This window comes from Oncorhynchus mykiss, chromosome 27 (assembly GCF_057628025.1).
Source record: "Oncorhynchus mykiss isolate SJ-2025 chromosome 27, ASM5762802v1, whole genome shotgun sequence".
Classification (NCBI taxonomy): domain Eukaryota; kingdom Metazoa; phylum Chordata; class Actinopteri; order Salmoniformes; family Salmonidae; genus Oncorhynchus; species Oncorhynchus mykiss.
In genome coordinates, this window is record NC_143048.1 from 4,212,420 (window position 1) to 4,239,212 (window position 26,793).

Consider the following 26,793-nt stretch of genomic DNA (forward strand, 5'->3'; position numbering starts at 1 on the left):
CCTAACTCAGTTGCCAGAGAGGAAGGAAACCACTCAGGGATTTCACCAGGAGACCAACAATTAGAGCAGTGGTCACCAACCCAAGGCATTCCTAGTCGATTACCAAACATTTCTATTGAAAATCCAACGGTTTTCTTATTTTTTGTGTTGTGCTGTTGGTAGGTGCACTTTCTTTATTATTGAATATTAAAACATACAATCTACTTGCAGTGAAGCTTCTCAACATTTACATTACATTCAGTCATCTAACAAACACCCATCCAGAGCAACCCACAGAAGCAACCAGGGTCAACGCCCTGCTCAAGGGCACGTCGACAGATCTCCCACAAGGTCAAAAACGGGAACCCGAACTAGTGAACTATCAGCCACCGGCCCAAGCTCCCAACTGCCAGGCCACCAGCCCTCCAAGTTCCCCCCACAGTTCCACGGGAGCTGCCCCTCAACCATCCAAGACTCCCCCAACAGTCCACCCCCCCCCCCCCCACACAAAAAAACATAATAAAAATAATTCCATTCCCCACCCCCAAGACCTACGCAGCCCCATCTCCAAATTCACCAACAACCAACAAAATGAACAAAAGAGAAAAGACAAAGACAAAGGAAAACAGAAAACAACAATGCAAACAACAAAAGACATCAAGAACAACAAAAATCATGGTAGGTGCACTTGATTCAGAAGCCCTGTGCACCGTGTAGGCATTTTTGGACTATTTCATTATTCTGAAAAGACAAATGAACGCTACCCAACAGACCAGAAGATCTGTGGCTAAATCAAATGTATCTACTGCTGGTCAATCAGATAGCTCAAATCACTGTGCTTACAGATTTTACGACCCCAGCCACAGCAAAGTTTGATACTAACCTACGTGAGATTTTATCACTTTTAAAACCATGACCAGAGACAGACTGTCAAAGAATACAGCAAAGAGCTGCTGTTTTTATGAGTGAGTTCATGTTTAAGTTTTTATTCAGCACTGTCAAAAGTTTTTATTATTTTACAAAACACGCTTCTCACTACTTCCTCCCATGCTGCAGCTGCAGTGAATGAGTAGGCAAGTGTATCGATAGCCCTGCATTTTTACTATTATTAGCAGCTCGTCATGTCTACTTTAATATCAAGGAATATATCACTTTCTCTGGTCATAGGAAAGACATGAATTTGTGCATGAGGCCGATGCAGATGCGTTGCGACTTGAGTTTCACCATCAGGTGGAAGAAGGTGTCCTCTCTCTGTTCAGTCTTACCGGGAGAGGAAGGAGAGAGCAGGGACAATGAGAGGCAGACACTCTGCTGCGCTCTCCCTCCCTCCTCTGAGACTGTTGGTGCGTTCAAGACAACTGGGAACTCTGAAAAATACGAGGTCAAATCATGACGTCAGTGATCTTCAGGTCGGAAAGTCAGAGCTCTAGAAAGAGGCCCGAGTTCCGGGGTTGCATGACCCTTGAAAACGATTTTTCCCCATTTGAGCTCTGACCTGAAGATTACTGACATTATGATTTTACCTCTTTTAAACACCCGCCCACTTAGCCCGGAAGCCAGCTGCACCAACGTGTCAGAGGAAACACTGCTTTATGATAACGCTGCCAAGAGGGAACATATATAAACTGAACAGTACTGGACCCAAAATCGGATCTTGTGAAACGCCACGTGATATGTATTTCCTCTGAGTTATGTTCACAAAGAGTGACAAAAAACTCTTGTCTGGTTAAATAGGCCCTAAACCAATTTAGAACTGGACTGGAGAGGCCATCCCACCTCTCCAGTCTGTCCAGAAGGACATCATGGTCAACATTGTCGAATGCAGCACTTAAATCCAAGAGTACACGGACAGAGAGCTCATCATTTACCACTTTAACTGAGGCTGTCTCTGTGCTGTGGTGGGCCCAAAAAACAGATTGTAATTTTTCCAAAATACATATGGCACAAAAAAAAATATTTAGCTGTTTGAAAACCAATTTTTCCAGAAATCTGCTTAAGAATGTAAGGTTGGAGATTGGCCAAAAAAAGCTAAGAGCTAAATAATCTGTATTGAACAAAAATATAAACACAACATGTAAAGAGCTGAAATAAAAGATCCCAGAAATGTTCCATACGCACAAAAGGTTCTCTCAAATTTTGGCTCTTAGCGAGCATTTCGCCAGTTTTGCCGAAGCGTGCAGTTGGCATTCTGACTGCAGGGATGTCCGCCAGAGCTGTTGCCAGATAGTTTAATGTTAATTTCTCTACCATAAGCCACCTCCAACGCTGTTTTGAAGAATTTTGAATTAAATCCAACCCGGCCTCAAAACCCCAGACCATGTGTAACCACGCCAACACAGGACCTCCACATCTGGCTTCTTCACCTGCGGGATCGTCTGAGACCAGCCACCCAGACAGCTGATGAAACTGAGGAGTATTTGTGTCTGTAATAAAGCCCTTTTGTGGGGGAAAACTTATTCTGATTGGCTGGGCCTATCTCCTAAGTGGGTGGACCTATGCCCTCCCAGACCCACCCGTGGCTTTGCCCCTGCCCAGTCATGTGAAATACATAGAATATGGCCTAATGAATTGATTTCAATTGACTGATGTCCTTGTATGAATTGTAACTCAGTAAAATTGTTGAAATTACTTTTCTTCAGAAAAGGTTGGCGTTAATAATGGCTGATAGCAGAAAACTGAGGATGGATAAACAACGTTGTAGTTACTCCATAATACTAACAAATTATGTAAATTATCATATGTTTGGGGCAAATCCAACATATCATTGAGTACCACATATTTTCAAGCATGGTGGTAGCTGCATCATGTTATGGGTATGCTTGTCATCGACAAGGACTAGGGAGTTTTTTAGGATAAAATAAAATGGAATAGAGCTAAAGCACAGGCTAAATCCTAGAGGAAAACCTTATTCAGACTACCTTCCATCAGACACTAGGAGACAAATTCACCTTTCAGCAGGACAATTACCTAAAACAAGGCCAAAAACACTGGAGTTGTTTACCAAGGCGACATGGAATGTTCCTGAGTGGCCTAGTTACAGTTTTGACTTAAATCAGCTTGAAAATGTATGGCAAGACTTGAAAGTGGCTGTCTAACAATGATCAACAACCAACTTCACAGAGCTCAAAGAATTTTGTACAATCCAGCTGTGCAAAGACTTACCCAGAAATACTCACAGCTGTAATCGCTGCCAAAGGTTATTCTAACATGTATTGACTGACAGGTGTGAATACTTGTGTAAATTAGATATTTCTATATTTCATTTTCAATAAATGTCCAAAACATATTTTCACTTTGTCATTATGGGGTGTTTATAGATGGGTGAGAAAAATCTATTTAATCAATTTTGAATACAAACGTGGAGAGCATTTCTGGTTGAATTGGGACAACCGGTCCCCATTCTCTGATCACATTACGTCCTATTGTTCTAATGTGGATGTTTGGTCATATCTATTTGGTGTTATGTACAGTAAATATACATGCTTTGTCACACCGTTCACCATTCTCCAAGAAGCAGACAGTTTTATGTGGGGCAGTCCAAGGTCATGTTCATTAAGCACCAAAAAGTAAACCGAACTGAAACTGGGAGGGACTACCTGGAGTGTTCATGAAGAAACACTCATTTTTGTTTTCCACCGCAAAATGTTTTCAATTGCATTTCCTAATGCAAGTGCTTTCCTTTTCTTCTGTGGTGGTAACTCTCTGATGTCAGGTCTTTCTGAACACACATCGGCACTCAATGTTTACACAAAAGTGAAGTGTCTTCAATTATATTTTCAACAATTGTCACAATACACACACACACTTCAAAGTAAATATTTTTCCAAGGAAACGCCCACCCCACTCAAGCCAAGCCATGACCGTTGGCAGTATTATCGACGTTTCATCTTTGATAAAAAACCAAGCTACCTTACCAAAATCATACACTCTTATTCACAAACTCCTACTGTACTGCTGCTAATTGTGGTACAATAATAGTAGCCTCCCCATTGGACTGGAGAGCAACGCACCAGGGGTGCATTCATTAGTAGACACTAGCTAAATGTTTTGCAACGAAAACAAGTTTCTTATTGGACAAATTCAGATAAATTCCACCCCGTTTGCTTCCTAGCGAATACACCCCTGCGGTCTATAACCGTTCCACCTCCTGTTCAGTGGCTGAAATTACAAATTAACCCTAAACTCTACACCCTTGGCACTCCTGTTGTGTTGAATGAATTTGAAAGATATAAGCATTATGACAACTTCCGGCTAGGTGAAAGATATCGCCATATATAGTGTCCCACTGTGGTGCTGCCTACAACATTCCACTACACTGTAGTGATGTGTAGCCTCTGGCTAGATGAGAGATGTTGCCATCGTGCTTCCACATAGTCTCCAACGGTGATCCTACACCATTCCACTCCACTGTAGTGATGTGTACACCACCTCCTCCCCGTCATCTTCCTGGCTTCCCCCTGACGAACACAGGAGGACAGTCTTCTTCACATTGGACCCTAGCCTGGCAATGGCCAGAACGTCACACAGGGGCATCGATTCGTCCATGGAGATGCACACGACAATGAAATAAGCGTGGAAACGGAGGGGGTCACCTGAGAGAAAGGGGATACAGAAGAGAGGAACAGAAAGACTGACATGACCGTAGGTTCTCTTTTGTAGAGAATGATAGGCTACCCAAGTCGGTAAGATCGGACAAAAAAAAGACACTTTGAAACTACTGGAATCATGCACTCAGCTGAGCTCAATCAAATGTAACCATAAATCAATGTGATTGAAGTACGGAGCTCACCTGGGTACACCAGGTAGTCTCCCCCAAACTTCCCGGCCGAGGTGAGGTAAAAGCCCTGGCGTCTCAGGTCCCTGAACACTCGGAACCGGGTCTCGGACCTCTCGTCCCGTGGTATGGGCCAGTCTGCGGCCAGGAAACGGCGCACCTCGGGACAGTGAGAGAGTCCTGCTCGGGCTGTGCACAGTTGTACTGCCATGGCCGTGCGAGGGAATGAGAAGCCGTGGGCCAGAGCTTCGAGACGGTCTCTCACCGCACCGTCCGAATCCTCCTGGCTTCCAGAATTCTCTAAGAGAAAACATAGTGCTGTCAGAGCCAGGGCACTTGATTCACTTGTCTCGCACAAATGCCTGTATGTGAGTGGTGATGTCTCCTCACCGTTATGCTTCTCAGTTATAACTCTCATTAATGTTGTTTTCCTGTCCTCCAAGGCCAAAGCCCCCTGTTCCTGAAAGCTGTTCTCCAGTCCTGCATGATACTGCTCCACTTGCTCTGGATTCACCTCGGGATCCTCATTCTGTAAGGATCAATTGACCAAACTGAGTGTCTAGGGCTTGAACCCACAACCCAGTTATATGGCAAGACAGTACCCCCTGTGCCATACATTTATTTTATACTATGCTCACTAAGTGGCTAAATCGGTCTTTTACAATCACAACCACCAATTGCTTTATTTATACAGTACAAATCGTAATGCCAAAGTATTTGCAGCCAAATAGTTATTATAGCATCACCACTACACTTGAAAGTACTGAACAAGTGATACAAAGTATTTACTGTAGAGTCAGGAATAACTGCAGCTCTCCCCATGTCCGCCATCAGTCGCCCCTCCTCCGGCAGCAGCTCGAGGGGTCTTCCCAGCCGGGTGTTCTGCCTAGGTTGTCGGGCCAGAGACCCCACCAGGGTCCCTATGATTCCCAGTTCACGGACCGATTTCAAATCGTCCGCACGCCACATTAGAGGCGTGGGCCCACAGAAGTTTATTCCGATGACCTGGCGGCTGTTCGCCATGCTTTCTTTACTCGCGTCCACTCTGGACACAGTTTTCGTTATCTTTTGCTCCGGCGAATCCATCTGACTGTAGCATACCCAAACGTATGATCCTTTTGAGGTCGATTTTGAATTAAATGTTCACGCACTTAATGTGGTGTCCACATGAGTTATCATGATGCGTATTGGCTGAAAAGCACAATAATTGAATGATTCCTTGGGTTTAAGAAGCTATTTGCAACAGTAATATCGAGAGAAACGACACGAAAATCTCTTAAATATTGAGCGTACCTTACGTGCAGTTCCAGTGCGGGTGAGCTCTGGTACTTCCTTGTGTGGGAACAACTTCTTATTCGATGAGGTTTAACGGCGGTTGGCATACAATATGTTGCATTACCGCCACCTACTAGACTGGAGTACAACTCTCTTAACTTTGCTTGTAAAATAAATAAATACCCTACCATCTAACACTACACTCACATTTTTTTTATTCACCAAATAAATACTCCACTATTTACATCTATTTAGACCTACCTCATGCCAACAACCTGATAGGATAGGACATCACCACTTATCCCACCCTGTAACTCTTCTGATGTACAGACCTACTAGTCACACCACTCCTCTCAGGATCCCTCCACCTTGACCCATCTTCCTCTACTTTCTTCACTCAAAATAACAGACAATGTCTCTTCTGTTTCACCACTCTCGCCACCCTGTCTGCGTCGCACAATAAACAACGAGCATCACAACATCAGGAATCATCCCTTTCAGTTGGTCAACTTTAACATTTACTGCTACCCATGTAAATCACTCCTTTCAATGGCGCCCATTGAGAGCGAAACAATTCTAATTTCTTGCCCACAATTGTTTAACGCCGAGCACCTTCTCCCTCTGATCAGCAGAAACACAAACTATCACAAGACCTCTTCTGGTTACAATACTCAACTCTGTTTTTACCCACCCTGAAACCACAAATGGATCAGTCAAAAGGCAAGGGTCCCACTTTTTCCCAATACCTCACTCCTACTGTCACAGACTCATCTCTATCCTGACCCTCGGTGCAAGCCTCGGGCTCCAAGAACTTCACCACACCTACCCCATCCGATACCTCGCCCTCATTCACTTCCATTTCTCCTCCTGTCTTCTGCTCCCTCTGCTTACACTTTCTACCATTCTTCTGCCATTTTTAACCAACCATCTTCTTCTCTCCCTCTCTTAGACCTCCTCTGCCTCTCTTTTTCCCTCCATTCATCCTCCGTATTCCAAATACACGTCTCCTTATAATACTGCACTTCTCCTGATATACACTGCTCAAAAAAATAAAGGGAACACTTAAACAACACAATGTAACTCCAAGTCAATCACACTTCTGTGAAATCAAACTGTCCACTTAGGAAGCAACACTGATTGACAATACATTTCACATGCTGTTGTGCAAATGGAACAGGTGGAAATTATAGGCAATTAGCAAGACACCCCCAATAAAGGAGTGGTTCTGCAGGGGGTGACCACAGACCACTTCTCAGTTCCTATGCTTCCTGGCTGATGTTTTGGTCACTTTTGAATGCTGGCGGTGCTTTCACTCTAGTGGTAGCATGAGACAGAGTCTACAACCCACGTGGAGGAGGCCGAAAGAGGGCAACAACCCAGCAGCAGGACCGCTACCTCCGCCTTTGTGCAAGGAGGAGCACTACCAGAGCCCTGCAAAATGACCTGCAGCAGGCTACAAATGTGCATGTGTCTGCTCAAACGGTCAGAAACAGACTCCATGAGGGTGGTATGAGGGCCTGGCGTCCACATGTGGGGGTTGTGCTTACAGCCCAACACCGTGCAGGACGTTTGGCATTTGCCAGAGAACACCAAGATCGGCAAATTCGCCACTGGTGCCCTGTGCTCTTCACAGATGAAAGCAGGTTCACACTGAGCACGTGACAGACGTGACAGAGTCTGGAGACGCCGTGGAGAACGTTCTGCTGCCTGCAACATCCTCCAGCATGACCGGTTTGGCGGTGGGTCAGTCATGGGGTGGGGTGGCATTTCTTTGGGGGGCCGCACAGCCCTCCATGTGCTCGCCAGAGGTAGCCTGACTGCCATTAGTTACCGAGATGAGATCCTCAGATCCCTTGTGAGACCATATGCTGGTGTGGTTGGCCCTGGGTTCCTCCTAATGCAAGACAATGCTAGACCTCATGTGGCTGGAGTGTGTCAGCAGTTCCTGCAAGAGGAAGGCATTGATGCTATGGACTGGCATCCTATAATTCTAACAGGTTGTACGTCCTCCACCCACTAGAGGGCAACTATCATCACCAACAGTTCAACTGAGTATACTGACATCAAATTCATCAAATTCAGGAACGTCAACACCTGCTCCTGTGCGCCATCTATCTGGGTCCTTGAATCAATCTGTGAAAAGTGGAAAAATGCATAAAAACTTCTACCATTGTAATTATCAACCAGTTTCCATATATCACTGACTTCTGACCAATCTTTCCTCTTCTCTGCCAAGGTTAGATCAACAATAGGATCTGGGAGTGACCATGGAGGAACATCCCCTATCACCACAGAAGGGCCAACCTCCAACTCCCTCAAACCACTCTCATCAGCAAGCTTTCCAACTGTCCAACCAAAATCACTACCTTGTCTACAAGTATATTCCCAACAGTCATCTAGAACAGTAGCAGTGAGATGACCAACCTCACAGCCTTTCAGCCTAACCTAATAATGACCATATTTTACGTTGTATATCCAAAGGCATCTCACCTGCCTCCATTAGTAATGCATCATACAGATGTTGATTTAAATACACCAATACATATCCTTAAAGCTGTATACTGGATTCTGTCCAGCCTCTGAAGCCTAGTCTTCACCTCTGTTCCATGTCGTCCTGATCAGAGCTCTATAAATATCCATCAACGATTGTCTGTCAGCACCCCATTCATAACCTGAGACCGAGCGCATAAGATTCACCACTTTCTTTACACTTTGTTTCAACATTTATGACATGATCTTTCCATGTATATCCCTCATTGAACCATAGACACAAATATTTGTACTCAGAAATAAGCTGTCCATACGGAAACAACTGTATATTATCAGCAACTTCCTACTTTCGAAAGACTTTGCCACTGACAATTTAAAACCCTAGTCAATCGACCATCTTTCAACATCCACCATAGCTTGTTGAATAGACTTCACGAGAGACATTCCTTCGCCTCTTCCAAATAGCTCCATCATCAGCATATAGGGAAGTCCCAATACCCCTACCTACATTCGAAAACACATTGCTAATCATAATGTTGAACACAATCGGACTGATAGCACTGCCTTGACGAATGCCATTGTCAACTCCATAGGCATCCGATAAAATGGATCCTATTTGAATTCAAAAAGAGTGATTAAATAAGAAGGCCAAAACCCAGTTATATAATCTCCCCTCAATACCAAGTATTTCCATCTTAATCAGAAGGCCTTCTCTCCACAGAGTTGTATGCCTTTTCAATATATAAAAAAAACAGCCATTACATCTTTCATGGCCAGGGTTTTTTCAACTTCATTGCTTACCTTTACTTATGCATCCAAAGTAGATGTACCTTCATAGAATCCACTTCGACATTGACTCAATAAACCTTTATGTTCCAGGAAATATGACGATCTGTTGACTATCATCTTTTCACAAGTTAGAGGTCAGTGCTATTGGTCTATAACTAATCAGCACATGAAGGGTCCAGGCTACCAGGCTTTACAAAAGGTAATATGAAATCTAATTTTGTCACATGCGCCGAATACAACAGTGAAACGCTTACTTACAAGCATTTAGCCAACAATGCAGATTTTAAGAAAAAAGTTCAAATGTAAAGAAATAGAAAAATATCAAATAATTAAAGAACAACAAACAAATAACAGTAGAGGCTATATACAGCATTAGTATTATTAGGAGTCAACCTATCAACAACCATGGTGACAGTAACATTCCATCATTAGTATTATTAGGAGTCAACATATCAACAACCATGGTGACAGTAATATTCCATCATTAGTATTATTAGGAGTCAACCTATCAACAACCATGGTGACAGTAACATTCCATCATTATTAATATTAGGAGTCATCATATCAACAACCATGGTGACAGTAACATTCCATCATTAGGAGTCAACATATCAACAACCACGGTGATAGTAACATTCCATCATTAGTAATATTAGGAGTCAACATATTAACAACCATGGTGACAGTAACATTCCATCATTAAGAGTCAACATATCAACAACCACGGTGATAGTAACATTCCATCATTAGTAATATTAGGAGTCATCATATCAACAACCATGGTGACAGTAATATTCCATCATTACTATTATTAGGGGTCAACATATCAACAACCATGGTGACAGTAACATTCCATCATTAGTATTATTATGAGTCAACCTATCAACAACCATGGTGACAGTAACATTCCATCATTAGAATTATCAGGAGTCAACATATCAACAACCATGGTGACAGTAACATTCCATTATTAGAATTATCAGGAGTCAACATATCAACAACCATGGTGACAGTAACATTCCATCATTAGTATTATTAGGAGTCAACATATCAACAACCATGGTGACAGTAACATTCCATCATTAGTATTATTAGGAGTCAACCTATCAACAACCATGGTGACAGTAACATTCCATCATTAGTATAATTCGGAGTCAACATATCAACAACCATGGTGACAGTAACATTCCATCATTAGTATTATTAGGAGTCAACATATCAACAACCATGGTGACAGTAACATTCCACCATTAGTATTATCAGGAGTCATCATATCAACAACCATGGTGACAGTAACATTCCATCATTAGTATTATTAGGAGTCAACATATCAACAATCATGGTGACAGTAACATTCCATCATTAGTATTATTAGGAGTCAACATATTAACAACCATGGTGACAGTAACATTCCATCATTAGTATTATTAGGACTCAACCTATCAATAACCATGGGGACAGTAACATTCCATCATTAGTATTATTAGGAGTCAACCTATCAACAACCATGGTGACAGTAACTGTTACTCCTAAATACTTTGTTGCTGCTTCCACAATGATCTTTAACTTGGCAGTTGTTCTTTCCACAAACCCAGTCAGGTTGGTAACCTTTCAAATTAAAGCTATGAAGTCAATCTGATTAACTAACAAGGTGTCCTTTGACACAACACATTTGTGAGAGCAAGATTTCTAAACAGGTCTGGTATCTGTGTCTGGACCAATATAAGCAACATTTCCTACCGTCGTTCCACTTATTCCAGTACTGACCCCATTAACTCCATCATTCTGTCTAAAAGTTCCACCAATCTGCCTTGCAGCCTCTGCATAAGAAACATTAGTTATTTTATATATATATATACAGTGCCTTGCGAAAGTATTTGCCCCCCTTGAACTTTGCGACCTTTTGCCACATTTCAGGCATCAAACATAAAGATATAAAACTGTATTTTTTTGTGAAGAATCAACAACAAGTGGGACACAATCATGAAGTGGACCGACATTTATTGGATATTTCAAACTTTTTTAACAAATCAAAAACTGAAAAATTGGGCGTGCAAAATTATTCAGCCCCCTTAAGTTAATACTTTGTAGCGCCACCTTTTGCTGCGATTACAGCTGTAAGTCGCTTGGGGTATGTCTATCAGTTTTGCACATCGAGAGACTGACATTTTTTCCCATTCCTCCTTGCAAAACAGCTCGAGCTCAGTGAGGTTGGATGGAGAGCATTTGTGAACAGCAGTTTTCAGTTCTTTCCACAGATTCTCGATTGGATTCAGGTCTGGACTTTGACTTGGCCATTCTAACACCTGGATATGTTTCTTTTTGAACCATTCCATTGTAGATTTTGCTTTATGTTTTGGATCATTGTCTTGTTGGAAGACAAATCTCCGTCCCCGTCTCAGGTCTTTTGCAGACTCCATCAGGTTTTCTTCCAGAATAGTCCTGTATTTGGCTCCATCCATCTTCCCATCAATTTTAACCATCTTCCCTGTCCCTGCTGAAGAAAAGCAGGCCCAAACCATGATGCTGCCACCACCATGTTTGACAGTGGGGATGGTGTGTTCAGCTGTGTTGCTTTTACGCCAAACATAACGTTTTGCATTGTTGCCAAAAAGTTCAATTTTGGTTTCATCTGACCAGAGCACCTTCTTCCACATGTTTGGTGTGTCTCCCAGGTGGCTTGTGGCAAACTTTAAACGACACTTTTTATGGATATCTTTAAGAAATGGCTTTCTTCTTGCCACTCTTCCATAAAGGCCAGATTTGTGCAATATACGACTGATTGTTGTCCTATGGACAGAGTCTCCCACCTCAGCTGTAGATCTCTGCAGTTCATCCAGAGTGATCATGGGCCTCTTGGCTGCATCTCTGATCAGTCTTCTCCTTGTATGAGCTGAAAGTTTAGAGGGATGGCCAGGTCTTGGTAGATTTGCAGTGGTCTGATACTCCATCCATTTCAATATTATCGCTTGCACAGTGCTCCTTGGGATGTTTAAAGCTTGAGAAATCTTTTTGTATCCAAATCCGGCTTTAAACTTCTTCACAACAGTATCTCAGACCTGCCTGGTGTGTTCCTTGTTCTTCGTGATGCTCTCTGCGCTTTTAACGGACCTCTGAGACTATCACAGTGCAGGTGCATTTATACGGAGACTTGATTACACACAGGTGGATTGTATTTATCATCATTAGTCATTTAGGTCAACATTGGATCATTCAGAGATCCTCACTGAACTTCTGGAGAGAGTTTGCTGCACTGAAAGTGAAGGGGCTGAATAATTTTGCACGCCCAATTTTTCAGTTTTTGATTTGTTAAAAAAGTTTGAAATATCCAATAAATGTTGTTCCACTTCATGATTGTGTCCCACTTGTTGTTGATTCTTCACAAAAAAATACAGTTTTATATCTTTATGTTTGAAGCCTGAAATGTGGCAAAAGGTCGCAAAGTTCAAGGGGGCCGAATACTTTCGCAAGGCACTGTATATATGGGCCTCTAGCCTCTTTCTGCACCTGGCATCCACCAAATGCTGCACTGTGTTGCCCCCACTATTACAACAGTTAACCTTGATATTGTTTCCACATTCACCATAATCCCGTTCCCCTCCCACTTGGCACATATTTTATTTTCTTTGCACAGAGACACTACACATCCCAACACCTTAATGGAGGTGGGACAAACTCTCTAACAGCGAAAGCCAGGAAGCCCATCTGAACATCCTTAGGCAAAACCTTCTCAAACATGAATACTGCTGTCAGGCTTTCACTTCTCTGCCCCTTTCTTACTGAATAGCCTTTTGGCTTCAACCACTATGCTCCCTCCGCACTACATTTTATTTTATATCATCTATGGACATAGATAGTGGAACCCCAGAAATGACCCCCCCTCAGCTTAGCCGAAGCTCCAGGGACATAACTCGTTTTTTTCTTCCCATTGAGTATTCATTTTCAGAATCGTCCTGTTGAACATGGTCAGCACAGAATATTAACAGTCTACCATTACCAATGAATCAGGCTATTGCGACTTCACCTATCTTTCTTACGCCCTTGGTTAATCGAATAGGTTGCACAGTAGATGAGGCCCCATGGTCTCATCAAACACGATTACAACTTTCCACTTCGACACATTACTTTAGTTTTCCACTAGCTTCACCCTCGCAACACTAGAAGTGCCACTGCTGTCAGCAGCGCTTATAGAAGGGTCATTCTTTTTCACCAGACCATCCAGGTCCATGACATTCATCATCCCCACCCATACCGTCAGAACTATCATCCATGTCGTGTACAGTCCAGTACAGCTGTTGCTAAACGCCTAACCCAATATAGAACAATGGATTCTATATTGCTTCTCCACCGACCCTTGAGACCACAAAAACGTTTTCTACATAACAAATGTTTATTTTTCTCGGTTTACCTTTCGGGTGGTTACAATATCACTGGTGTGTTGTGTGGTTGCCAATGGCAAGGAAGAACCGTGGTTGGCAATGCTCTCGTCCAATGATAACCCAATTCAATCAGTACTATTCTCAATTATACTTTTTTTTTGTGGCAATTTATGAAATTAGCACCCTTTTCTTGGAACCATGAAGAAGAACACCTGTTTTGGCAGCATACCTTTTTTTCAGAATCTCAATGAACTGAAACTAGTTAATTCAATTTAAAGTAAAAACCAACGTAACATCTAGCTGTTGAAACAGTTAACTGCTCACTATATACATCAAATTCTAAATAATATGTATTATCACTGGCTTTAATAACCTGTACATACATTGCATAGCAATAGTGCCTTGATGTTAAGTTTTCAAGGCTCAAATTGACTTTAAAATGTGACAAGCCTTCCCGAGTAGTAAAAATGGTATGAGATCTGAATTTGTGTCCATTAAATATAGCTTTGGGAGTGCTCTTGAATCTTGATCATATGGCAAGGATGTTTTGTGTTTTATTCATGAACAAATTCAGTCATTTCTTTTACACTTTTAGTTGAAGATCCTCAAGCTCTTTCATGAGTTGAGCCTCCTTTTCCATCTTTTCAAGCTAAAAGAGAAATGACAAGGGAGAAAAAGAGAATACATATTTGAACACAATTCTGTGATATTTACAAGTTGAATATACAAATGTATAAACTGTGGATATTTATTGACGGTTTGCGTGACAATAGTTTGTCAGAATAATACCTGGTTCTTTTGAATGGGTTTCCCAGTTGCTTGCAGCGCTTTCAGCTCGTCTATAGCTTTCAGTTTCTAGGAGTTAGTTTGAAATGAACAGAATTAATGTACAGCTAAGCCATTCTCAACACCAAGGGCAACACTTGACGTGGAACATACTCAAAGAGTCATTTGTCTACAGTATGCTTGTGATAAATCATTTTCATAGGAGTGAAAAAATTAAAAGGTCAAGTACAGAAAGAAGTAAAACTCGCTTTCCCACAGACATTTGGGAAACCAGTCAACGGTTTCTCTTTATTTTTTACAATTTTCTACATTGTAGAATAATAGCGACTTGTTTGGTTACTACATGATTCCATGTGTTATTTCATAATTTTGATGTCTTCACTATTATCCTGCAATGTAGAAAAACTCTTGAAAGAGTAGGTGTTTAAACTTTTGACTGGTAGTGTATATTGCATATGGGAAATGACTGTAAAGTAAATTTGTAAGTAACAAACAGGTTACTGCAGGTACTTCAGCCACCAACTGATACAGTAACTCCTGAGTAATAAACAGTGACCGTGTTTTGTTACCTTTTTGACGCTCTTGATCTTCTTGTCAGTCTCTGGGTCGCCACAAGAGGTTTCAGGTTGAGCATTACTGGCTGGAGATGGGTCTGACTGGGGCTCAAGGGCATCTGGGTTTATCTCCTACACAAGCAGAAAATATAACTTGTTCAAACCCTAGAAGGCTTCAAACGTCACAAAAATAATACACACAACTTGAGATCGCTTACCTCGCTAACTCCCACTCTCCCCATCTGATAACTTAGACAAGAGCAGTAGATGTAGAGCTATTCTCCACCTCACTCACTCATTAGGAGAAGATCATGCAAAGCATCTGTACCGGTTTGGCTGCTTTCTTTGCCTCTCGTTTTTTCTGGTTCTTCAGAGCCATCTTGGACAGCTGCTTGTCTCCGGTGGCGCCAGGCCTCATGTTCTGTGGAGGCTCCTCTTCATGCTGACAGAGAAAAGGGTGGATATTTATGGATATTCCCTCATCACTATTAGGTTTTTCTCCTCAGGGGTGGATTCAATACAACTTTATTTGGCCCTTTAACCCATCCGAGTTTAAGCCAGGGGAGGGGTGTGTGGGTTCTGCTAAGCTATATGGAATTGTTTTAAGATGGTCATAACAGGGATCATTTAGTTATTTGATTTTACATTTTAAGACCCCAAAAAACATATTCAATTTATTTTATTTTTTTATGTCCTTACTGCTACTAGCCCATACAAACGCATTGAATAACAGATAGTCCCAAAAATATCGAAAGGAAGTTTGCTCTGAAGTGTCTCTCCTATATCTGTTAAGATCAGGAGAAAAAAAAAGTGTTGTCATACATGTTTTTAACACCATATTTTTGGCAAAATATATTTAGATTTGACACTTTTTTGATTACTACATGATTCCATGTGTTATTTCATAGTTTTGATGTCTTCACTATTATTCTACAATGTAGAAAATAGTAAAAAATAAAGAAGAACCCTTAAATGAGTAGGTGTCCCCACAGTTTTGACTGGTACTGTACATGTTGGTGAGAATCTCACCTTTGCAGAGGGGTAATATTAGTGTGTAGCCCAAACGGTTTGGACGCTACAGACAGAAGTTGGCAGATCGGCTGTACCGACTTCAGACGAGTCTCCTGACACTTGTGATGGTCTTAGAGCAAAATGGTACCATCGTGTTCGTGAGAGTCTCATCTTTCCATAGAGGGGTCATAATAGTTTGTAGGCCAAAACGTTCAGACGATTTTGTGAGAAGACCGATTCTCAGGATGTCTCATGGTCTGACAAACACCGCTCTAGCTTTGTCACCTTTCACCACAGATTCGGAAGTGCAACATAGCGGATGTGGTGGATTGAGACGCATCCAATGCAAAAGACATTTCTATCCTAAACTTTAAAAAAAATATATATATATTATGCTAATTAGATTTCCACGCCGACATTGACCTTAGGGGGTTAAAAGGATAGTTCACCCACATGACATCATGGTTTCTTTACTCTGTAAGCAGTCTATGGACAAGGTAAGACAGCAATCCATGCTTTGGTTTTGTTCACCTGGCCACGGTCTCCAAATGCTAACTTGTCAGCATTTATGGCACAAAACCAATGCCTGGTATCACTAATATTAGCACCAATGCATTTTATGTCCAAATCATCCCAAAGTGTTTCAAACTGATTGTGTAGCTCAATAAAGTCACTTAAAAGATGATTGGACATGCTAATTTGAATTTGGGGAACTCTCTCTTTAAATGCACATTTTTGTTTTACAATTGAATGTCTACTGAAAACAACACAAACCTGACCCCTGGACCTCCTCTACTCACCAGTTTGGAGCTGGCTGTGACCGGTTTATTCCGCAGGGCAGGTGGGCGGTAGGCCTGGGCCGGCTTGGCCTCTGTGCTGCCCAGCTCGCTGGGTGCTGCCTGGTACTTCACCGGCCTCTCAGGGAACGTCCCGTCTGGGAAGGGCTGCCACACAGTCTCCCAGAGCTCTGTTCCCGTCGGCGTGTCCTGCTTGTACAGAACCGTGCCAGTGTAGTGCCAGATCTTATAGCCGTTACTGACACGTAGCCGGGGGGCACAGGTCGACGTGACGACATGTTCACCGTCTGGGCACCAGGCGAAGTGGGTGGAGTCGGGCACCTGGGGCTTGGACACCTGCTTCCACTTCTTGACATCCCACACCTCCATCTGGCCCCGTAGGTTCCCGAAGCCAGCCAAGACCAGGATGTGGCCCTGGGGGCTGTAGTAGACGGCATTGCGGGGGCCCGTGCCGAAGTCGAAGACAGGGTCACACTTGAGGTTGTAGACAGTAGCCTTGGCGGGCATGAAGCCATAGACCACGCAGAACTCTGTGGAGCTTGGGCTCCATGCCACATCGTAGATGGGCCCGTTCTTCTCTGTTCACAACACAGATAGATACCACACGTTTATGAACAACAGAGCATCAGCTAAATTCATTTAAATGAAACCTGGGCGTAAGCAGCGTGGCTCGGTCAGAGGTTCGAGCTGCTCAGCGTACAACTGCACTCTGGTTCTATTTTTTTTAAATAACGCGCTGCTCACGCCAGATAATACTTAATAATATGGCTCGTGCTCCCGCCCGGCAAAATCTACACGTCCAGTGTAACAGCTAAAAACATACCGAATGACCATGCCTTCAGACATACAAATAATGGTGGAGTAAAAACACACTATATAGAAATCTGCAGACTCACGTAGCTGCACAGCAGCAGTCTCCCCATTGGTGGCCAAGTAGTGTAAAGTTTGTTCTCCGTAGTATGAGGCTCCTGTTTTATCCACCTCTATGCTGGCCTGCACCAGAACCGCAGTGGCTGATGGGAAAAAACAAAAGCCGTCATGGCAGTAATCTTCTACAACTACAAACTTTATTAGGATAACGCAAACCACACATTCTCCATAACATTTACTTAACATAATTATATTATAAACGTTGACCAACCTTTTTTGTTCCATAGCATGGTCACCCTGTCGGCCTTAAAGAAACTCTTGTTGGCCAGAGCACAGGTCGGGCCACCAAAGTTGGGATATTGGTATAGCCGGACAAACGAGGGGGCACCTTTGCTCCCAGGGACATAAACAGCCACCTTCAGCAGAAACACAGTGGCAAATGTCAGTACCCTCTTCTACAGTCAGCTAACCAAACTGATATATGGAAACCAGATAAAACAGAGGTATACCTTACTAGGCTGACTTCCAGGGGACAGCATAAACTCTGACACCTTCTGCAAGTGAAGCTTATTGGCAATGTTGACTGGGAAAAGAGATGATTAACTAATACAACTATTGGTACTTGTACAATATAAAGTGCATAAAATCGCTACCTAGTTCTCTCAATAAATGATTGGTTCTGTGTCACATCAGTATGGAGCTGCCATCATAGCTTGTTCTATATTGTTAAGGAAATCTCTTGACCTCAATGGGAATTCCTGGTTGATTAAACTTTCAATAAATAAATACAATTTATGGTGGACAAGAAAGGGGGCAATTGAAGACACTTACTAAAATCGTTGTTTTCGAAAAAGTGAAGTTCATTGTTAACACTCCTGACCGCAATCTTCTCGTCATCTGACCAACTTGGACACCTGTACACATTGACAAGATAAAAAATGATCTGTTCAGAAAATAAAGGGCATGATGCAAACATAGCTAAAAACTCAACATTTTCAGTTTCTATTCAATGGAGCGAGGGGTTATAACGATCGACAGTTGGACAAAGTGGTGGCAGACGTTATCTAGCCTTCCCAAGTCCATCATTAATTAAATCACACTCACATGATTAGTAACCTTGTCATAGACTTGGGCCTAGGCTGTAGCTTAGTGGGCACACAGGAGACCCTGTTTCTAACTCAGTCTGTGCATCATTGATGGGCAACACATACTAATGTATTTATTTACCCTTCTTTTTAGAGGTAAGTTGACTGAGAACATATTCTCTTTTACAGCAATGACCTGGGGAAGAGTCACAGGGGGAAGGAAAGGGGATGAATGAGCCAATTGGAAGCTGGGGATGATTGAAAGGGGCCAGGATAGGAATTTAGCCAGGACACCGGCTAACATCCCTACTTTTATGATTAGTGCCATGGGATCTTTAGTGACCACAGAGAGTCAGGACACCTGTTTTAATGTCCCATCTGAAAGACGGCAACTTACGCAGGGTAATGTCCCCATCACTGCCCCGGGGCATTGGGATCTCCTTAGACCAGAGGGAAAAGTGCCCCCTACTGGACCTCCAACACCACTTCCAGCAGAATCTGGTTTCCCATCCAGGGACCGACCAGGACCGACCCTGCTTAGCTTGAGAGGAAAGCCAGTAGTGGGATGCAGGGTGTTATGCTGCTGGCTAATCCTCTGCATTTCTTTACAGATGGACAAACACACAATAATACAACACTGTGCAAACTCACCATCCCTGAACCTTCTTCTGGTAGAGAGCCTTGAGGCAGGTCCCAGTTTTCAAATCCCACAGCTGCAAGTTGGCATCTCCCTGTGGGTTGTCCTGCGTCTCTGACAAGAGAAAGGGAAACTATAAACGTTACTAATTGTAAAGTGCTAGTGCAGCACAAACAACCACAAACCATACATTGCAATGGACATGACATTCAAATTATATCTAGTTTCAAACTGAACACATTTCAACTCCCTACTCGTGTTCCTGTTTGAGGGCTCTAATACACTAGGCAAACAGAGTAACGTATAGTCCGTTCCAAAAACTCTGTGAATAAAAGGTACATAGAACTAGGTAGAAAGTAACTCTCCGTCACTCCATTTGCATAGTGTGTAGAGCCCTTTAGCCATAAATAGATTCCTGAAATATGCTAAGGAGTACAATATCAAGGGTCAGTGTTTTCCATTTATCATCATCTAACCAAATCTTATAATAAATGTTTTATTGCATTTCTATGTAGTTATGGAAACTTACTGCTATACACCTGCCATGTAGCCAGCACAGTGTTCAGCGGAGAGAACTCCAACATTGCAGTCTTTGGAAGGTCAAACGACCTGACTTGAGAGCCATCTGCAACCTTCACAACAGTGACCCTGACAAACAAAACATGGGCATGACAACTACTGTAATCGGAACAGTCTCAACGCATGCAAAATATTCCAATGACTGAAGAGGTAGTCTACAGGACTAATGTCATTCAAACTACAGCATGCAAGAGTTGTATACTAATTCTGCATACGGATACATAGGGCTTGGGGCAAAAGTGGTGTACTATATAGGGAATAGAGTGCAATTTTGGACGCAGACATAGTGTCATGATGTAGCTTTTATTACTTCTCTCCATTGCACCATGCAAACAATGTCCCGTCCTTGCTGAACGCCACATATCTACTTTGCCGAGGGTCCCTGAAATTGAAAGGTTTAGTAAATAAAAATGGAATTCGAAACAGTTGCATAGTGATTGATTTGGCTAACAATTTAAAATTGATGGAAGGGGAATGACCTTTGAAAATCTGCATTCTTCTCGCAGTTTGGTGGTCCACGGAGCAGCACTGTCCCGTCAGATCCCCGGACTGTGTGATCACAATAACAGCAGCAGTTAGTCTAAAATCACTGATGTAATAGCTCTGGAAGATTAAAGAATTGGCCATATTATCATCAGCAGGAGGTGAATCTGATTGGAACGGAATTTTACTTGCATGCTACAGCATCTGCCAAAATATTTATAAAGCATTTGGCTAGCTTGTAACATTATTACTCTGACAACAGCAGGTCACAGTCGACTTGAAATTAAGGAAATTCCAACATTCCAACTCACGTGACAGTTAAGATGGGCCGTTGCGTATATTCTACAACCCAGGTTAACATGTAAAACAACACGTAAACAACAAATAAAGAGTTTACTCTTCAATAAAGTAACCCACCTGCTAAAATAGGTATGGGGGGCGCCATGATGTACCGGAAAGAGAATAATTTGCAAAAGGAAATGCGGAAGTCTCAATAAAAAAGGGGCGTGTCATTGGAACATTGGCCACATCATCATGAAATATGTGACTAATCACATTTTATGTCCAAAATAAATTCACTCCTAAATTGAATGTTGTTTATGATCAAATACATACTGATCTATAAAAAAAATTATGAAATGCTTTTAGCCATTTTGTATTCTTTCTAAGAAAAAAAAAAACATTTGTGGAATGACACGACCACGGAATAGCCCTTCCTGTGTGGGAGTGGTCTACTTTGTGTGTACGTAGACAAATTCGAGACACCCTGCCAATGGTGGAGTTTGTTTTGCATGATCCGGTGCCCCGCTGAATCGAGATTTTAATGAAGGACCAATTGGAATGGTCTAAAGTCTATTACGCCCGGGTACCGGGGCATGCAAAACGGACTCCCCTCACTCATCACTAAACGGCGACCGAGCTCTGGAAATTAGCCTACTGTCTACATTTGACAGACACAACTTCATAAATAATCAATAGCTAAAAGGCTACAATTATCTTAAACAATGGTGGCAAAACAGAGAATACGCATGGCCAACGAGAAACACAGCAAAAACATCACGCTGAGAGGCAATGTGGCCAAATCCACGGTAAGTTTTTGGGATACAAAGAATCAATAGTCAGTGAAGACTGTACTAGATACATTTCTATTTTGTTTGAAAATAATAGCCTAGTTACTTGTTTGAATCGTTTCAAAATATCTAAAAGTTTACTTCAACATTTTGATGTATCTTGATGTTGGTTTCTGATCTATTTCTGCAGAGAAATCCAGGTGAAGACAAGGTGGCAGTGGGACCATGGCTTCTGGCGTTATTCATCTTTGTCGTCTGCGGATCAGGTAAATACATATGTACAGTGTACACGTTTTTTCCCAATGATGTATACATTACTATTGGTTTATTTCTCTCGGCCTATGTCTCATGATAAACCAATTGTTTTACGCGGCTAATATTATGTGATTCAGGTAAGGAGTTCCCCATTCATAGACACTATAGCTATTTTTAGCGCCTATTGATGAAGGTATCTTCTTCCCGGGGGACTTTAGTTAAGAGCCCACCCTTGGTCTGAACTAGCCCAATATGTACTCTTAAGAAGCCTAACGTTACCAAGGACCTTATGTTATTTTCAGAGGTAGACTTGCTCTAGCAGCCAAAACAGCCAAATACTCCATCTAAACGTTAATCGATTCTAATTTGCAATACAGTTCTAGAAACATAAAGCCATTTACTTTCATATCACATCTAAATAATTGTACAAATGCAAAATACACACATACTGCACACTGTTAACCGCCTTTATCATAGTTGCAGCCAACAGTATTTTTCAGTGACAACACGTTTCTGGTGGCCTTCTTCTTTTACACACAGGTGTTCGGAGCATGCTATAGATAACTAATTAGCACAGGGGGTCCCTCTGTCTTTCGTAAACACTTAACATGGATATATGGCTTTGTGGGAATACTAACTGCATAAAAGGTGTGAATCAATTTAACGTTTTGTTTTTTGGAGAAAAAAAATACAGAAGAGGCCTTCATTCAAAGACTCTTATTTGTAAAGGAACTGAGAGTCATGATCAAAAGCTAGGTTTCAACATGAACATGCATGGCTTGCGGTACAGTTTTGGAAACATAAGGAACATATCTTTCATATCAGCGATAAATAACTTTCAAAAAACAAAAGGTGAAATTACTACACACCTTTTTATAGGGTTTGGGTTAGTGTTCCCACACAGCCTTGCCAGAAGATACTGAACCTACCATTACACCGGTTTACACTGAGCTGCACTGAGGTCAGAACGCAATCATGGTTACATTAAGACACCGTAGAGCTGGCGCGAGATATGGGTCAGAAAACTTACCTCAATGCATTTTGCAATGGCAATTGCGTTCCGACCTACAGCTGATACCGTCGGCTGTAACTGCAATAAATCCAGATAAAATTATGTACATTTAGGGTATATTTTGCATTTAAGAAATTGTTTTGATTTGATATGAAAGTAATAGGTTTTTTGTTTCTAGAACTGTATTGCAAATGAGAATCGATTAATGTTTAGATGGAGTATTTGGCTGTTTTGGCTGCTAGAGCCAGTCTACCTCTGAAAATAACATAAGATACTTTGACCATGTCCATCTTTTCATGTCCATCTGACATCTGCATTGGCCGTGCAGCATTTAAGGTGATACGGCCTCTGCAGACGTCAGGGCATTCATACTTCATGCGCTTTGTGGAGTAACGCAGAGCTGTTGTCAAGGAAGTGAGTTTGTGTTTATACAGGACCTCCCGCTCCCACCTTTCGTCAACCAATCATCTCATTGTGGAGCTATACTGCGCCCTCATTGTTACAGCATTTTGAAGACTCATGGCGATGCGGTACGGAGCTCAGTTTGGCCTCTGGATGCTCCACAATTGCTTCACACCCCCCATAAGGAGCCTCCAAGCACATTTTCAAATCAAACATAAATTGGCTTTAAGGAGTAACGGTATGCTTGCCTACACTCCTTAAGAGTACATTCTTTGGCTAGGTTAGGAGATGCAATATGATATCAAACATCAGTTTCTCAAATAAGTGCTGTTTGACTGAAAGGTTGAAGTTCACCACTGTATCCACTAACTCTCTCAAACCTTGAGCTTAGGCCCTCTGGCGGTGGACAGTTTTAGATAGTTATACTTCCTGTCTGTACCTAATAAGCATAAGTGTAGTGTTACTTTTGCAAGGTCCTATCCAACAATCAAACATTTCGCTACACCCGCAAAACATCTACGTATGTGTAGGCGACCAATAAAATGTGACTTGATTTGTGTGATGTACAGTGATACCATAGCCAGTAGGCTACTGCTGAATAGGAGCACATATACATTTTTCAGATTCAAATAAAATGTTTTTTTACACATATTTTGCAGATGTTATTGTGGGTGTAGTGAAATGTTTGTGTTCCTAGCTCCAACAGTGCAGTAGTATCTAACAATCTAAAAGTAAAAGAAAGGAGTTCAAAAATATATAAATATTAGGACGAGCAATGTCAATAGGCATTGACTAAAATACAATAGAATACAGTATATACATATGAAATGAGTAAAGCAGTATGTAAACATTATTCAAGTGTCTAGTGTTCCATTATTAAAGTGACCAGTGATTCCATGTTTATGTATATAGGGCAGCAGCCTCTAAGGTGCAGGGTTGAGTAAACGGGCGGTAGTCGGCTAGTGATGGCTATTGAACAGTCTGATGGCCTTGAGATAGAAGCTGTTTTTCTGTCTCTCTGTCCCAGTTTTGGTGCTGTAGATGTCCTGGAGGGCAGGCAGTGAAGCGTTGAGCAGACTGCACCAACCTCTAGAGAGTCGTACGGTTGCAGGAGGTGCAGATGGGTTGGGGCAGTGTGATGGGGATTGCATCGTCTGTGGATCTATTGGGGTGGTATGCAAATTGAAGTGGATCTAGGGTGTCAGGTAAGGTAGATGTGATATGATCCTTAACTAGCCTCTCAAAGCACTTCATGATGACAGAAGTGAGTGCTACGGGGCGATAGTCATTTAGCTCAGTTACCTTTGCTTTCTTGGGTACAGGAACAAGGGTGGACATCTTGAAGCAAGTGGGGACATCAGACTGGGGTAGGGAGCGATTGAATATGTCCTTAAACACACCAGCTAGCTGGTCTGCACATGCTCTAAGGACGCGGCTAGGGATTCCGTCTGGGCCGGCAGCCTTGCGAGGGTTAACACGTTTAAATGTCTTACTCACGTCGGCCATGGAGAACGAGAGCCCACAGTCCCTGGGAGCAGGCCACGTCGGTGGCACTGTGTTATTCTCAAAGCGGGTGAAGAAGGTGTTTAGCTTGTCTGGGAACAAAACGCCATTTCATCAATCTAATCTAACCATCCCCCTGCTATTTGATAGAAGCAGGAATAACCTCTGTATTTAAATACAATCTAAAGATAAGATGGGTTTGAATTTGCTGCGTCATACTATCATGCATGTTTTTTTTCTTCCACAAGTGGGATAAATAAATCAGTCAATCAAGAGTACATAAACCACAGTGGAACTATCAGTTTATGTAATGTGATTGAGGGCCCTATTTAATGTTCCTCTCTCAAACACATCGAATGCTTAATAGTGTTCTGATATTTTTCAGCAATCTTCCAGATCATTCAGAGCATTCGAATGGGAATGTAATATCAGGAGCCCTACCGCCATCACCTGTTTCCAGCATTCCTCTACACATCAAGTGGTTTCATGGTGCCTCACAAGACTGAAGATGATCAACTACCATCTGTCCATTCCTTTTTTCCACTATTTCTCTTTTTCCCCTCTTTGGCATAGCCAAGCAGGGTAAGCACACCCTTGTCATCTTTGCCTTACATAAATTAAGAAAAAAAAAAAGATTGGAGATGTTGTTGTTTCAGGGAACTACATGGGTATTTGTACAGTGATGACTGCTGTATGTGTTGATTGATGTGCCAAAACCAAATGGAGTGAATGTCTGATATTCTCCTGTGGTATAAATTCCAGAACACAAGACCACAGTGACTTCATTCTAGGACTAAACTCTTCTTCTTGGTTGTACACGGCCAGTATCTGGTGTCTTATACCCTTTATATTATAATGAATATTATGTGACGCCTTTGCTGTATTTACAGTCATTTCTTCAGTTACGAAAGGAAAGTAAAGGTCTTTTGAATCAGAAGATTTGCACTGTGTGGCTAAGACAATGACATCTACTATTTCTGCTTAAACAAATAAAAAAAGGTGTATCCTTGTTATTGTTTGACGTGTTATTTTCTTGAGTGGCTGCATGCCAAATAACATTGTATGGATCATGCACTTCAAATGTGTCATGTTGTATTGAAAGAGGAATATAAACAAACAACTGGTCCTGTGTGGCTCAGTTGGTAGAGCATGGCACTTGCAACACCAGGGTTGTGGGTTTGATTCCAATGGGGGGGGTGTATGTGTTCTAAAATGTTCTTATGGGATTAGTGTTACTGGTGGAGCTCAGTAACATCTGTCCTGTCTGAATCTGCCATGTCAATAGTTTTTACTTGGCAGGAAGGTTTATTATCCCAGCCATAAAAACCTACTGTTTTTTTTTGGCAAACTGGTCCTCTGATAATACTTATCCTGTGTGAATCGTCATCCCTGTGTTTTGAGGGATATTAGAGTTTAACATGTGCTGCACCCAGTTTGGGTAAGAACATGGGAAGAAATTGATGCCTAAAACAAAGTGCTATACACAGCCTACAGATGAATGCTCTGTTTTGTCATATCAACTTTCTTAGTGACTTCTTTTAAAAGGTGAAGTGGACAATATTGTGCCAATGAATTGATAAATTGCCAAATACGTCAGGTAATTAAATGTCTGCATAGGTTACAGTTCATGGTTCTTATTGATATGCATTATTATTTAGACTTTTACCCAACTGAAGGCCATTAGACCAATATTAGGATACCCCTAGATGTGAAATATCTTCACTCCTTGAAGGGCCTCCAGGCTTCTGTCACAGTCCATTTTGAATGAGGGAAAAAAGTTTTACAGGGGCAGTTTGGTAAAACTAATCCCGTCCGAATCGTCCACTGCAACAACGGACATACTGGGGTAATAATTACATAACCGACGTTCCATAGTAATACTAGTCCTGTGCAAATTGGGCTTTTAGTCCCTAGAATTGGAAAATGTGTAGTAGCAGTGCAGCATTGGTAGCTTTTTGTGTATTATTACTCTTTCATCGCGCCATCCCATTAATTTTTCCCATAGAGATTAGCACCCTATGACAATGTCCGTATTCAAGTTATTGCTTACTTATACCCTTTAA

At 41.9% G+C, this 26,793-nt stretch overlaps 3 protein-coding genes across 4 annotated transcripts; 1 reads left to right on the top strand and 2 right to left on the bottom strand.

Moving 5' to 3' along the window:
- Positions 1–3,265: 3,265 nt before the first annotated feature.
- tsen34 (TSEN34 tRNA splicing endonuclease subunit) lies at positions 3,266–6,113 on the bottom strand. Its single transcript, XM_021587275.3, has 4 exons — positions 5,543–6,113; positions 5,144–5,282; positions 4,769–5,053; positions 3,266–4,571 (listed from the first exon to the last, which is right to left on the bottom strand). Exons 1-4 carry the CDS (start codon positions 5,837–5,839, stop codon positions 4,369–4,371), a joined length of 924 nt encoding a protein of 307 aa, XP_021442950.1. The 5' UTR covers positions 5,840–6,113; the 3' UTR covers positions 3,266–4,368.
- A 7,565-nt stretch (positions 6,114–13,678) lies between these two features.
- Positions 13,679–21,216, bottom strand: LOC110507346 (eukaryotic translation initiation factor 2A). 2 transcript variants are annotated; one of them, XM_021587277.3, is made up of 14 exons: positions 20,906–21,216; positions 20,485–20,554; positions 20,316–20,387; positions 19,956–20,074; positions 19,441–19,540; positions 18,536–18,618; positions 18,214–18,287; positions 17,976–18,120; positions 17,731–17,847; positions 16,838–17,412; positions 15,355–15,468; positions 15,042–15,158; positions 14,476–14,541; positions 13,679–14,335 (listed from the first exon to the last, which is right to left on the bottom strand). In XM_021587277.3, the coding sequence occupies exons 1-14, from the start codon at positions 20,931–20,933 to the stop codon at positions 14,270–14,272; spliced, it is 1,746 nt and encodes a 581-aa protein (XP_021442952.2). In that variant the 5' UTR covers positions 20,934–21,216; the 3' UTR covers positions 13,679–14,269. The 2 variants fall into 2 exon arrangements, with proteins under 2 accessions (XP_021442952.2, XP_090080343.1); XM_090224217.1 differs by lacking the exons at positions 19,441–19,540; positions 19,956–20,074; positions 20,316–20,387; positions 20,485–20,554; positions 20,906–21,216 and adding an exon at positions 19,187–19,330.
- On the top strand, positions 21,192–25,739 carry LOC110507347 (stress-associated endoplasmic reticulum protein 1). Its single transcript, XM_021587278.3, has 3 exons — positions 21,192–21,576; positions 21,749–21,824; positions 25,116–25,739. Exons 1-3 carry the CDS (start codon positions 21,493–21,495, stop codon positions 25,154–25,156), a joined length of 201 nt encoding a protein of 66 aa, XP_021442953.1. The 5' UTR covers positions 21,192–21,492; the 3' UTR covers positions 25,157–25,739.
- The last annotated feature ends 1,054 nt before the right edge of the window (positions 25,740–26,793 follow it).

What these genes read in the sequence shown, in the direction of transcription:
- tsen34 (XM_021587275.3), bottom strand. Translation starts at nt 5,839, where the DNA reads ATGGATTCGCCGGAGCAAAAGATAACGAAAACTGTGTCCAGAGTGGAC. An exon ending in CAGTTATTCCTGACTCTACA is followed by an intron (nt 5,283 to 5,542) that starts GTAAATACTTTG and finishes TGATCCTTACAG; the next exon opens with AATGAGGATCCCGAGGTGAA. An exon ending in TATAACTGAGAAGCATAACG is followed by an intron (nt 5,054 to 5,143) that starts GTGAGGAGACAT and finishes GTTTTCTCTTAG; the next exon opens with AGAATTCTGGAAGCCAGGAG.
- LOC110507346 (XM_021587277.3), bottom strand. Translation starts at nt 20,933, where the DNA reads ATGGCGCCCCCCATACCTATTTTAGCAG. An exon ending in GCATGGTGCAATGGAGAGAA is followed by an intron (nt 20,075 to 20,315) that starts GTAATAAAAGCT and finishes TTTGTTTGTCAG; the next exon opens with GGTCACTGTTGTGAAGGTTG. An exon ending in CATGCTATGGAACAAAAAAG is followed by an intron (nt 17,848 to 17,975) that starts GTTGGTCAACGT and finishes TTTTCCCATCAG; the next exon opens with CCACTGCGGTTCTGGTGCAG.
- LOC110507347 (XM_021587278.3), top strand. Translation starts at nt 21,493, where the DNA reads ATGGTGGCAAAACAGAGAATACGCATGGCCAACGAGAAACACAGCAAA. An exon ending in GCAATGTGGCCAAATCCACG is followed by an intron (nt 21,577 to 21,748) that starts GTAAGTTTTTGG and finishes CTATTTCTGCAG; the next exon opens with AGAAATCCAGGTGAAGACAA. An exon ending in CTTTGTCGTCTGCGGATCAG is followed by an intron (nt 21,825 to 25,115) that starts GTAAATACATAT and finishes GATATTTTTCAG; the next exon opens with CAATCTTCCAGATCATTCAG.